General features: G+C 44.1%; 1 protein-coding gene across 1 annotated transcript; it reads right to left on the reverse strand.

Annotated features, from left to right (window-relative positions):
* Window positions 1-10484: 10484 nt before the first annotated feature.
* Window positions 10485-11678, reverse strand: LAJ45_10519 (uncharacterized protein; the record flags this gene model as incomplete). Its single annotated transcript, XM_046120043.1, has 6 exons — window positions 10485-10638; window positions 10717-10752; window positions 10812-10847; window positions 11251-11366; window positions 11434-11460; window positions 11610-11678. The coding sequence occupies 6 exons, from the start codon at window positions 11676-11678 to the stop codon at window positions 10485-10487; spliced, it is 438 nt and encodes a 145-aa protein (XP_045966702.1).
* Window positions 11679-13461: the final 1783 nt, after the last annotated feature.

Genomic DNA, 13461 nt, shown 5'->3' on the forward strand with positions numbered 1-13461 from the left:
TTCAGATTCAAACGGCATGGGGTCTCCCACATCCCTCATGTCTAACTTCTCCTCTGGCTCTCCTCTCACAACGGTCTTCACGGGAAAGCTCCCAGATCTCCGGCGAAGAGCCCTCCTCAATAGCCGCCCTCAATCGCTCCCCTCCTCACCTCGAGCGAAGCGCCAAAGACTACCCGCCCTCACACTCTCCACCACACCCAGACAACCGAGTCCCGCAGAAGCACCGAGTCTGTCGACTCTCAGGCAAGATCCCTAAGGTTCAACGACTTCAGCCGTGGACGTCACAGCAACTTGTGGCTCTTCCGCGGTTTGTCGGTGAGAGGAACATTGAGGAAGATCGTTCGAAGAATTAAAACAAAAAAACAAAAAACAAAAGCACCTTTCTTTTGGTTGCTTTGCGCGAGACGATACGATAAGATACGACACGATACGACACGATGAGCACTTGTAACGATAAGACGACGATGCCAACGGCCGTTTGACCACGGTTCTGCTACTACATTGCGTGGAGTTTTTTGCGATTTTTTGGGTTTAATTCTTTTTTTTACTACTTATTTTTACGATCGCTTTTGGTTTCGAGCTTTTCCTTTTTAGTTTTGTTCTCGCGCTAGGGTTTTCCGCTTGAGTTTGAAGATACCTTGTAGTATTATTGTCATGATATGGGTTATTTAGGGTGTGGAGTTTTTCGTTTTTTTTTACCTTCCTTTTCGTCATGTGGCCCCTGGGAAAGGGCACGATGCCTACGCAGTTTCTTTTGTCCGTTTATGAGTTGGGGGGGAAGACCTACGAGCGTGGGTGGGTGGCCGGAGGATGGAGGGGCGGACTGATAAAGCTTAATTGGCTAGAATCGGGTTATAGCACAGGGTTAAACTGTAGCTTCTCGCTAGGAATTCAATTAAAACATTTTCTTACTGCACTCATAACCAGTTCATCTGTATGCGTGTCCAAATCCAAGAAGACCCTCCCAAAAAACCCAAGATCCAGCACACCACGGACACACACTCACACACACACCTATATCCACATCATATCACCCCTCCTCATAAATAATACTCACCCACCACCACCATATGGCCATACTTACACTACATCATGTATTATGCAGCTCCCCTGCAAGCTCTGCATAAGTTAACTTAGAGTAACTTGTGCGCACTCTGTTAACATGTCGATAAAGTACATGTACTTAATGCAATTCGCACCAACAACTACCACGCTGCCTGCACATATACCGCCAAAACTCGAATAATTCGTTATCTCCTGACAGGGCTTTATCTCCGTATTTGGGCTCGGCGGACCGAAAAAGGGCATATATGTGCGGATCGTAATGCATGATCCACAGAGGCTTCTAGAAATCAGTTGCACTTTCAAAAGGGACCCGTTCAAGAACTTCTGTTCCCGCTGAGGATCTATCAAGTGAGTCCATTCAAAAAACCGCTATGGAGAAGTCTTCAACTAATGTTTTGCATCCGTTGTCTTCTAAAATACAAAATACCAAACCCGGCCCGAAACCAAAACCCATTCAACAACGAAAGTTGACAACAAAGGACTTGAAGACGATAGTACGACCTGAGAGGAGTTGGAGTCAAAAGCAAAAAATCCGAGTGTTGGTCTTCCTTAGCCATCACCGTATCCCTTTAAGCAATGGGGAATACAGAAGGCCGACCCAACAGGAGGCATCAGATGTATATGGTGTACCTCAAACAACTATTAGCGAGTGGGTGAGGAAGCAAGGGGGTATTGAGAAACTTGGTGGCACGAGTATTATACGAAGTGCCCGTACTCTTGAGGGAGTGATATGTAGGTGGCCTGAACTTGAAAGCCGTCTATATAATCTGTTCCTAGAGAAGCGAGCAGTAGGACAACCTATCCGCCGTGGTTGGTTCAGGTTACACGCCAATGTTCTATTTAGAGAGATTTATCCTAACGCTAGTACCTCCATTTTCCGATTTTCGAATGGATGGTTTGAAGCGTTCCTAGGCCGGTACCGCATTAGTCTTCGGTGCATAACTAAGAAAGCTCAAAAGGTACCTGAAGACTATAGACGGCTTATAGTCAGTTGGCTTCAATTCAACCGGCGTAACTCTCAACTTCTTGGGGGTTCATGGATGGAGACTGTTCTAAATAGAGAACTTGGCCGTTTCCAGCTCAGCAATATCTGCAACCTCGATGAAACGCCTCTACCCTTCGAGTATCTTAGCGGTAAAACGTATAATCCAGTCGGTGATCGTACAGTTTGGGTAAAAGAAACAAGGAATGGTTGGGACAAGCGGCAAGCTAGTCTGGTATTATGCATCTTTGCAGACGGGGTGAATAGAATTCCTCCTATGATCATCTTTCACGGTAAAGGCATAAGTCAACGTTTAATCAACGAATCCAAAGAGTACCATCCGGGTGTGATTGTAGAGTTTAATCAAGAAGCATATATTACAGACACTTTATTCCTCAAATACATTGACACCTACTTATTACCAGCACTAGAAGGTAGGCCATCGTTATTCGCTCTCGATATGTGTAAATCCCACAAAACTACGGCAGTACTCGATAAGCTACATCAAAACAATATTGTACCCAGCATAATTCCAGCCGGGTGCACTAGCTTAGTGCAACCCCTTGATGTCTCCATCAACAAACCGTTAAAAGACAAAATCCGGGATTTGACAGACGAAGCGATCATTGAACACAGTTCCACTTTTGAGAAATGGACTACAGCACAAAGACGTGTTCTCACTACATGGTGTGTAGGCGATGCGTGGTATGGGTTCTGTATTGAAAAACAACAGTTAGTAAAAAAAGTATTTAGGAAGGTTGGGCTATCACTCCCGGTTGATGGCAGTGCAGATCACGAACTTGACATCAAAGGGTTCGCTGGTCTTGAAATAGGTGACTGTAGAAGGTCTTATACTAATACAGTAAAAGAATGTACATATGCGGAAGTTAGTAGACAGTATGATGATAGTGAAGCCATTGAATTCATTGCGGATGGGGAATAACATGTACCTACATACATTGATCAGCTATAAAGATCGTCATTTATACCCTTTTTCGGTCCGCCGAGCCTAGATGCGGAGATAACGAATTATTCGAGTTTTGGCGGTACCTGCTCCAAGATCCATGTGGGGAGGGAAGTCAGTGAGCAAGAAGCGGACGGCAGGCGCGACTCATCCCCACCCCCCATACTCCAGAGAGCTTCGTTGCCGGTGCTGAATGAGGTATGCTGCTACTGTTGTCTTACAGCTTATCACGAATCGAAACGCCCACACCTGTCCACCCGTCCAATCTCCCCTCCTCCTCTAGAGTAGACGACAATGAGCTCGCGTTGCGCCGGCCCCTCCGGCTACCATACGTACCAGGTCTTTTCTTTCTCCGCTTCTCGTCTGGCTGTCTGGCTGGCTGGCGCATACGGCCGGCTTGATGTGATGCCTGCATGGGTCTTGATGCATGTAACGAGCAACTTAATTACGCGTTCCTGGGGTGCTTCCCTTCCCTTGCTTGAGCATGTGCGGTCTTTTAATCCCGGTGCGGTGCGGGATTGAAGGAGAGCACCGAGCGCTCGAGCCCGTGGTTCCCGTTTTTCTTCTGAACTTAGTTCTCAAGTGTTTGGCACCGGGTGAAGTTTGCGCGATGACGCCAGTGGGAGAGACACGTTGTTTCCAATGTGTGATGTCCACTCCATTGAGTAGAGCTATGATTCCCAAGAAAACATTGTTACATGTGTTATTCATGTAGATTCAAATATGACGCTGCCGTCAATACACTGCACGGGGATTGAAAATTTCTCGAAGCTTCTCGCAAAGCTGAACCTTAGTAGAGCAGGTGGTAATAAGATGTTGACAGAGGTTGCAAGATGCAGGCACATAGCATCATCGACCTCCCACTTCTCAGGGACCACAACATACTTCTTTCTGTTACGTGAACATACGCGAAGCTATGCTATGGGGGGAGCCCATACAAAGAAAAAACCGTGTCCTCAAAAGTCGATACACCGACTGAGAAGACTGAGATGGATTGTTTCTCCAAAAGGTGTGGCATCCTCGAGCAAAACAGGGCGCTTGCCCAACGGAATAAAGTTCACTATATATTTGCACCTATTATTTGAAGCTTAGAAAGTACGTGGGGTGCAAGGATAATTAGAGTAAGAGTGGTGAAGAGAATAATGTACCTTTGTAATAGGTGCCACGCAATATGCCTACAGAACCCAGTCCGTAGAGTCAAGAGTGCATACAGTATTTCCAAGTGAGTATTGAAGTATATCTTAAAGATATTATTAGTACGAGCTGCTGATCAGCAGGTCATCAGTCATCATCATTGTTATCTAAAGAATAATTAAAAGATAGTGCATGGCAACACTAATCTAGACGTTTAAAGACTGACCGGCCCCGGGTAGGGTTATTTGGTTGGGGTGCCGAGCTGCGGGGAAAAAAACTCGATAGATGTGCACCTATGAGGTTAAAGTACTCTTTCAAAGGTGTTGTCACCTAGGTAGCCGTTGCTCCATATGATCATGCCAACCAATTCCTGTACCGGCTGGACTGAGTCTTGGAATCTTGCTCAGTTTCGGGATGTTCCTACCCCAATTTATTGTTTATTAGTTGCCTGCATTAGTTGGCCTAGAGTTTAATCTACACGAACGCATGGAGATACTTAAAAGCAACGATCTCAATGTGATGCATCAACTCAATCTGCAAAGGATTCTTGTCGGATTTTACCGGGATCCACGATATCTGTAAATCAGTAGGTATCGTACAAAGAAAGATCGAGCCTGGCTACAAGCAGTGAGACCGATAGTACCAAGAGGTTAACTCAACTTATCATCTAATCGGATGGTAACTATTTAGTTGAGAGAAGCTTCACTTGGTGTGTTTCACACGCTGAAAAACATCGCTTGCTGAGCGCGGAGTGCAACTCGAGCCTGAATCATATTAATAATCAGATTTCAGTTAAATACATACGTTTCCTGCAGCTTGACCGTGGGTGAAACTTTACGTCCCTCCCATATGCATGAGTCAAATCCGATGTACTCTAGTGCCGTCGCGCCGGTAGAAATTGTAAAAGTCTAATGTCGAAATTGTGAGTAGCTTTACTCGTAGTTTTTTGACGTTTCCGGACGCGACCACTATTGCATGCCATACAAAAGATAGCCTTGGCGATTTTTTTCTATGTATGCAATAGCAGTTGCGTCCGGAAACGCTATGAAATTGCGAGTAGATTAATCCGATCATCTGGCGGAATTATTTCATCGTAGTTTTAATTATGAGCCGTTATTCGTATCAAAACGATCACAATAGCATACTCTAGGTCTAGGTGAGTAATTATGCAAGCCACAATAATTATATTTCTACACTTCCACTGACATTAGCCATAGAAAAGAGTCCTATGGTGTACAGGGACATTATAATTAGCAATCGGCCCAACCAGATGGGCCGGGACCAATGTCTCTGATTTCGATAAATTTCCGGCCAGTCTTCTTAGCAGACACAATAGGTATACGAGAAGAGTAGAAGTGCTCGGACCTAGAGTAAGGAACCAAGTAGGTACTCGTATTTCTCTGACGTTTGTGGACGCGACTGATATTGCATGCTATACAAAAATACGCCAAGCTCATGATTTTGGGTGTATGCAATAATGGCCCAGTTCAAAAACGTCAGCGAAATACTAGTAGAGTATATCATCTTTGCATTAGCATGCATATACATACATATGCCGTACTTACTTACATCAAGCCAGAAGATTCGATCTCGCATTTACTTTCCACCAACCCCTTTGAAAGTTGAGTATTCTCTGAAGTGAGGCAGTTGCTAAAGGTTCCTGTCCCAGGTTTTTTGGCTGATTAGCTATCAATCAATAGCACTTTTTGGCTGTAAATCATATGCGCCTTTAGTTAGTGCCATGTGTTACTGGATCTCCCGAAGTTAAGAATGGCCCGTCGACAGCCGATGCTTTATTTACCAATCAGTATTTCCTTTCCACAAAGAGACGGCGTCAGTTATTATTCTAGTACAAGAGAATTTTTAGAACAGAGAGATGCAAAATGGATGTCTCACCGTATCAGATACTTTGGATATTGGTGTATCGGCGCTAGCGCATCTCACACAATATTTATTCATGTGATATCACTCGGTTCACTAGTTTTTGTAGTTACAAGACATTTTTCCGATTTTCTCATAAGATATAAGAAAACCACCGATCGGTTTAATCGAATAGGATTATCATATTTGTAACAGGGGGGTAGAGGCGGGACCTTGCATGGTAGGTGTGTTGGTTCCTCGACACCTGTTGAAAAGACTTAAGTTCAAACCAACCAACAGATCTTGTTTAAACGTTTGTTTAAAACATTGCATGGTTCTTAACCGGGCCACTACACTGAGTACTGTTTAGCGTAGGTATCAATCACTGCGCCTGGTTCGCCAGCCACGAGTGGAGGATTCTAAAAGTACAACCCCAGCTGGTCAGAATAACTACCGTACCAAATTTTCTAGCTGTCACTACCAATAAAATAAAAAAATTGAACAAAGTGGGGTTGTTAATCTGTATGTAACCTATCATAAAACTTCTTCTCGGTACTAAATGGGCATCTTGCAGTGCCGAAAAAAAATATGTCGGCTTGGCAGGGCTTTAGAAAAGATACATATCGTTTGCATAAACAGAGGAAGTCGAGGTTAAGAGTAAAGAAAGAATGGGTCCAGTAGTTGATAGGGGTGAAAACAACATGTACTGTCTTTTCGACATAAGATGTGTCTTGGTGGAAATAAGTGCAAATAAATAAATACTATTGCAGGTCACGCTCATAGGCCTGGATCCAGAATAGCTAGCATATTTCCAGAACACGTAGACCGAGTTCTTCCGAGTACATTGAGGACACATTGGTGCCAAGGCGAGGCGGTAAAAACACAAAGGCTAGACCACCGAACTATACCGTATATTAAGTACTAATCGAGTCATGTACGTGGGTGGGGGTCACATCCAAACAAAAGTTTCTGGATCGAAAGCTAATAACTGAATATCATCAACTGTAGTACGTATCGTGTCTTCCATTTCGAAAGCTATCCAAAATCATGTTCTTATAGGACGGTACGAGCGGCGAAATTCATACTTCTACTTTCTTTTTTCTTTCATGCCTGAGTTATTTCCCTTTGTATGCAATAAACGAGTGATTCGCTGTGACCTATTTATACCATATTTCACAATGATTGATATAAATAGAACTGTAGTATCTGGTCTTTCAGGAAGAGCCTACCAGCTGCTTAGTATGGCTGAATTACACTGAGGGTGTGACTAGTAGACGTGCTCTTTGACACCTGACACGCATGAGACCAGAGGTTCAAGCTAGATACAGTACACAAAAGGGGATGTAATAGGTTCTGTATCAACACGCAACAGTAAAAAAAACTTCCGATTAAAATGGAACCCTATTATAGCTTAGCAATCCCATAGCAATACCGCAGCCTCGAGCTATTCTACCAGAAAAGGTACTAGATCCACCCGCTCTTTTAAGTACCATAACCTCGAAAGGAAATCTAGTTCAACATCTTCTACTATTGCCACAACTGTAAGGTTGCATGCAGTTAATGAATTAAACAAGAACTTCTACTATATGGGTGTTCTTGCCTAAATCGATCAATCTTGCAAAACTTTCGAGGGATACTTCATGATACTGATCATTATTGTTATTAATTCATTGATTGTGTGGATGCCGGTCATTCCTATATATAAGGCAGCAATTAGCGTCTTAGTCCAATCCAGAACTTCAACGCTGGCTGCCTTCTAATTTTGAGAGAATGAGAGTACCCTTCGGAAGGTCTGTTGATCTGGTACCCACATGCACAATAAACCTGAATATTGTGTCGACGTAAATTGTCGCCACTGAGTTAAATCCGGTTTATCCCGAGACATGTAGCTCGAGACCTAAGCCTTAGATTCCTAGAATAAGTTAGGGCTACTTACTTTCTGTTAGACGGAAGCGGGCTTGAATGACCATAATGCCCGAGCCCCCTTGTATATACTCAATACGTGTTATATTATTCACTGGAAGAATTTACATACAAAATAATGGAAATATCCAAGTTCAGCGGGGGATACACATCTTCGGCTGAAATAATTTAAATTTTCTTCACTTAATTTATTAGATAAGCCACTAATGAGCTGATAGTGCGCAATTTCCTCTCATCTGAGGAAGAACCTTCAGCGCGGGACTCCTGGCCTGGACAAGTGATATTTCATGAAGATTAGTAATCAAATATACGGCTAGCGCTGGAGACAGCAAATAAAACGAAGTTTAACTAAGCGCAGTGCAATACGAGCTCCTTTGCGGTTTCTCATAACGTAAGTACAAGTAGCTACTAAGGTGCCTACTCCGGGGGTTACTACCCTGGGCCCTTTTCAAAACCCATTTCTACGGAAGAGGCCTAAAATAACACAGTTTTCAGTATACGTGCTCTCAATAAAGATGGCACAGTTCGTTATGTACTTGTATGCTCCGAGGTGGATTAGTACTTTATGGAATACTAATGGGTGGTTGAACATTTCATCTTGGCAGTGCGCCAAGCTCAAGTATCACTTCCAGCACAGCTTCCACTATGGGCGGGTGGTCTAGTGGATAGACTGCTCGTCAGACACCGAGCGTACCCAGGATACAACCAAACACATAAGGTCCTGGGTTCAAACCAGGGGTGGGGGTAGTAGCGCAAATTTCTCAATAAGTCGTTGCAGTACCTTTTGTACTTTTCTAGAAACTTTTGTTCTCTTTCTCTTTTCCCGATTGTCTTTGTACTCTCGGCGTGTCATCTTGCATCATGTGTTATTGCAGAGCATGCATACCGAAAACTGTGTCGTTTTAGACCTTTTCCCTTATTTCTAACTTTTAGATCAGCCTGTGTCTTCCCGTGCCTATCGTTCGGGTGGCTCTATAACTATAGGTTAAGTATAAGTAGTTTCCGGCCTTCGGCCGGTACTATATGTATATCAATCAGTCCAATATACAGGCAAGCCGCTTTGCGGCTTATTTCTCTATTTTCCTCTCAGTCGGGGCTCTCAGGCCACTGCGCGGCCCTCGACCCCTCCTGGCAGGCAAAGTCCATCACTATATCTAGATCTGATCTGGTCAATATGTGGCTTTTCTGATATATTATCCCCTTATATTAACGGATAAGTCAGACAATTTCTCCAGTTAAAACTACAGGTATATCCCTTTAACAGCTACCAAACCGCTAAAATCGAACCACTATTGATTCCCAGAACCAGTAGAAACCCTATTAACACTCTAACACCACTCAGCACAATACCCTATGTTAATATCCATCACAACATGTTTCAAGTGAAACAAAAACATCTCTCAATGAACCAATCAGAAGACTATAAAAGCACATTGCATATGCAGGTTATAATTATATACTTATTAGATATATAGAACTGGCCTCCCTGAATCCCATAATCGTAACTTAGACAATCCTAGATTCTCTCTTAGTTCTCACTGTCGTATCTTGTTGGTGAGGGCGCCGAGTGAAGGGTTAGGGTTTCGTGAAGTTCTTTACCGAACATATTATTCTCTGTACATGTACAGACTAGAGAGGTTAGTAAGATACGAACAACATTTCGTCTGAGAATAACGGTGTTTTAAGGCTGATGGGAGAAGTCTTTCGCCAGTTGAACGTTTTCAGCTGCGAGACCTTTAGACAGGCCTATAGGTGGGCATAGGTGAGGTATTATGTAGTACTTTTACTCACCCCAAAAGTACTACAGTTCTGGGGGTAAACGAACAAAACGTGGTAAATTGTCGGGTTGTGCTATTTTACTAAAATATCGATATCTACACCCTCTAGTAAGTCATCTCTACTCCGGCCAGTACTAGGGAGGAAAGTAATACCCGCATTTCACGTAAGACATATGTATCGTCACTGACAAATTTAAATAAATCGAGAATTTGTAGATGCACGGTCACAGATTATCACTCGTGCACGTGTGCCACTAAGTACATACCATTTGTTGGATATCTGGCTTATCAACTGATGATGAGATCGTGTTTGAACACATCATGCCGGCACTCTGTCCTGTCTGATACGTGACTATACAAATAGCTGAATACTTGACTTTTTGTCATCTATGAAACAATAAATTCGCTTCACACGCTCGCTCTGTTTCAACACTATCCCATGCAAAGGCCTCTACTTCAACATACAAGGCATTTACACAGACATGGAGTTTCTAACGTCACTGTCATTCTCAATTAAGGTAAACTCCGTTCTGTTAGTAACTTTAGAGACTTCTGCCTAAATACAAACGGTAGCGCCTCACATGCCCACAGGGGCCTCGAAGATCACCTGATAAGATGTGGGTACGGATGACTTATATAGCTTAGCTAGCTAGCTAACTTTCCAGAGAGAAACAATCAATCACTCACAGCGTGACTAAACCTGGCCTGAGAACGCAGTCTTCGACCAATTTCTCTTTTTTTCTGGGCGGGAGAGCTAATGGGAGCAAGTATCGTTATACTAGGATCCCGGTAGCTCTGATGTCATCCCGTTTTTTTCGTGCACTGTGGGATACGTATCAACTTCGCGGCCGGTCTCAATGGAATATTTGATCAAGGTATCCTGTGACCCGAGGAAATGAAAGCTGGAGGATAGGTCACAATAGTTGTTTGTGCTGATTTGTACTTATGCGTCAAAACCAATAATCACTACACAGGCAGGGCCTTGTCGGCGAATAGATAGAGGGGTTTACGCTGACAGAAACCAAGATATCGCAGTGCAGTTTGCCCTACGTACGCATCTTAGGCCCCCTCTTTATTAATAGGATGTTTCCGTGAATGACTGTACCCGTTTTTGTTGCCGCGCTTTTTGTTTATGGTGATCCTGGAGGCTTTTACCTAATTAGCTAACATGACACCAGAACAATTATATCGACACTGAATTGTTACCCCCCGGTAATTAAACTACACTTTCCTGGCCAAATTAAACCATGAGTCAAAGACGACAAGATAGTGGCTTTTACAGCCCGTCAGAAATCTTCATGATCACTCGAGTTGAATTAAACTAATAAATCCAGTCTTCAGTAACCTACAAGGCTGAGACCCGAGTGATTCCCCATGCGGGCCCTCCCCTCCTCTCGGTCGCAGTTCAAATACTTACCTACCCCACTGAAACAGTGTCTGTGTCCGTGTCTCAGACAAGTGCGGGGGGTGCGGTATTAATGGTGCCGGTAGTGATGGACACACACATGCAAATGAGTTTAGGGATTAAGATTAGGAAATCATACACATTCGATCCATTCCTCTCCTGGGGAATGGTTATAGTTGATTCTGTCGATAGGATTCTACTCCCGTGGCCATTGGATGGAGGGAAGTTGAGACATCTGATATCACTCGCTTTTTTCTGCACGCACTTAACATGAGCTGTGAATACCACGATGGGAGTACAAGGCATTCAGAGACACCATTACCGTGATCGCTGATATTTTGTCGATGGTCTAATCCTCATCAAGAAGGTGTCAATGACTCTCACGATCCATCGCCTCATCGAGTTTACAGATAATCCAACAATATGTCTCAGCGCGCTCCATTCAGCCCAGACAGACATGTCGACAGACTTATCTCTCCACAGCGAGCAGCTACATACATGCTGTTCCACCACATACACTATCGTCGCACGGTCCAGTCCATTCCAGTCCAGTTGCCCTGGTTGCATGGCGATTAATCGAAACAGAAAAAGAAAGAAAAACATGCGCGCGATAGAGACGTATGTAGGTAGATAGCCATGCAGTGGGTGATTGAGTGTAGTAGGTATGCTTACTTTCAAAACCCCTCTATCTGTTTTTTCACCGCACACTTCCTGATCTACTTCTTCAAGTACACCAGGCGCCACCAACACCACTGCTTCTGTGTGTGTCTTCCAGACGTACTTCAGCTCGATGAGAACTGTGGCGCGGTGCACGGCGGATGGCGGCGGCGGATTAAGACGCGCGCGCACGACTTCTAAGCCCCCTCTCTCCCTATGTGTAGCCCTGGCCGGTGCGACGATGAGAGTGGGTACACAGAGCAGTCTACATGCTACACAAAGGCCATAGATAAAAACAAAAACAATAAGAAAGAAAGAAAAGAACTCAAGAGTACAAGTAATATCACAAGGCATACTTTCTTTGCCCTAAATAAAGATAAAGAAAAAATGAAGAAAAGAAAAAAAGGGGGTGGTTTTTAATTTTTTTTTTCTGGAGCCTGGTCGGTCGGGGATCTGCAGCGAGCAGGGAGGGTCACGCATCGAAACCGCCGGGTTTCATTATGTCGGGTGGTGATGGTGGTTGTGGTGGAGGTTGCGATTGTGATTGTGGAGGTTGCGGTGGTTATAGTGGTTGTACACCAACAAGTAGAGGTACAGGATCTAGTAGAAGACTCCCCACCAGTTAGCAGTCAATCGATATCCCAGTAAACTCGTAGACTCTTAACGTAAAGTAATCCGTATCCCCACCCTAACTACACAAAACCAAGCCCTCCGCCCACAAAAAAAAAATGAAAAATGAAAAACAAAAACAAACTTGTGATCTCGTCTTTCGGAATATAAATCCGTACCTTGCAGTGACTTCATTAACAGCCCGTCTAGGGATGGTTCTCCCTCTTCGCATGTGCAAGAAAGAACGCACACAAGCAAGCAAGGCCACTCCTGTGTCCGTGCCCGGCCGGGTGATGTGGGGTTCCGGTCGTCGAAATGCGCAGGTCTAAGGGGTGAGACTAATGTAGACGTCATTCTATTGTCCGCGCCGGCGGTTTATATTTGGAAGGTGATTTGTGTTTACTAGCTCTCTGTCTCGCTGGGAACCGGGGGGTTGGTTGAAGAGTGGATATGCGTACTCTAGTATGGGGGATGTATGTATATAGAATGCAGGATGTGGGTTAGATACATGTATGTAGATTATAGATGGAAGCGTGCGTGGGTCGGCCCGATCGATGGGGCGGAGAATGAAGCTTTGTCAAATCGTGGAGAAGATGTTACTTTTTATGTAGGGAGCTTCTAGTTTCTGCAGCAGCGGCGGCCGCGGCGGACAGAGATGCACTAACTACATCTACATCTGGAGTATTCGACTTGCGTCTCTGGAATGTATAATGTATGTATATTCCCAGGCCCAGTTCAACTGTCAATCTTGTACCACTCACTGTATCGCTCCCTGTGCCTCTCTGTCTATCTACTTCTATCTGCTGCCTACAATATGTTGTATCTATCTAGCTATCTATCTACAGCGAGAGGTAAAATTATTGTAGAAACAGGGGTCTAAAAACAGGGTTTCTGTGGCTGGGTAAGCCAATAGGACTCCTCCCATATTTCTACAATAATCTTACCGCAAGCTGTAACTCCACAACCTTAGTTAGACAGTGCACGGCGGTCCGGTACATGTAGCCATCATAGATTGCTGTCACCAGCATATGTACAGCGAGAGGGAAAATTATTGTAGAAACAGGGGTCTAAAAACAGGGTTTCT

The sequence above is a fragment of the Morchella importuna genome, assembly GCF_003444635.1.
Source record: "Morchella importuna strain M04M26 chromosome Unknown Morimp01GS047, whole genome shotgun sequence".
In the NCBI taxonomy this organism is placed as follows: Eukaryota; Fungi; Ascomycota; class Pezizomycetes; order Pezizales; family Morchellaceae; genus Morchella; species Morchella importuna.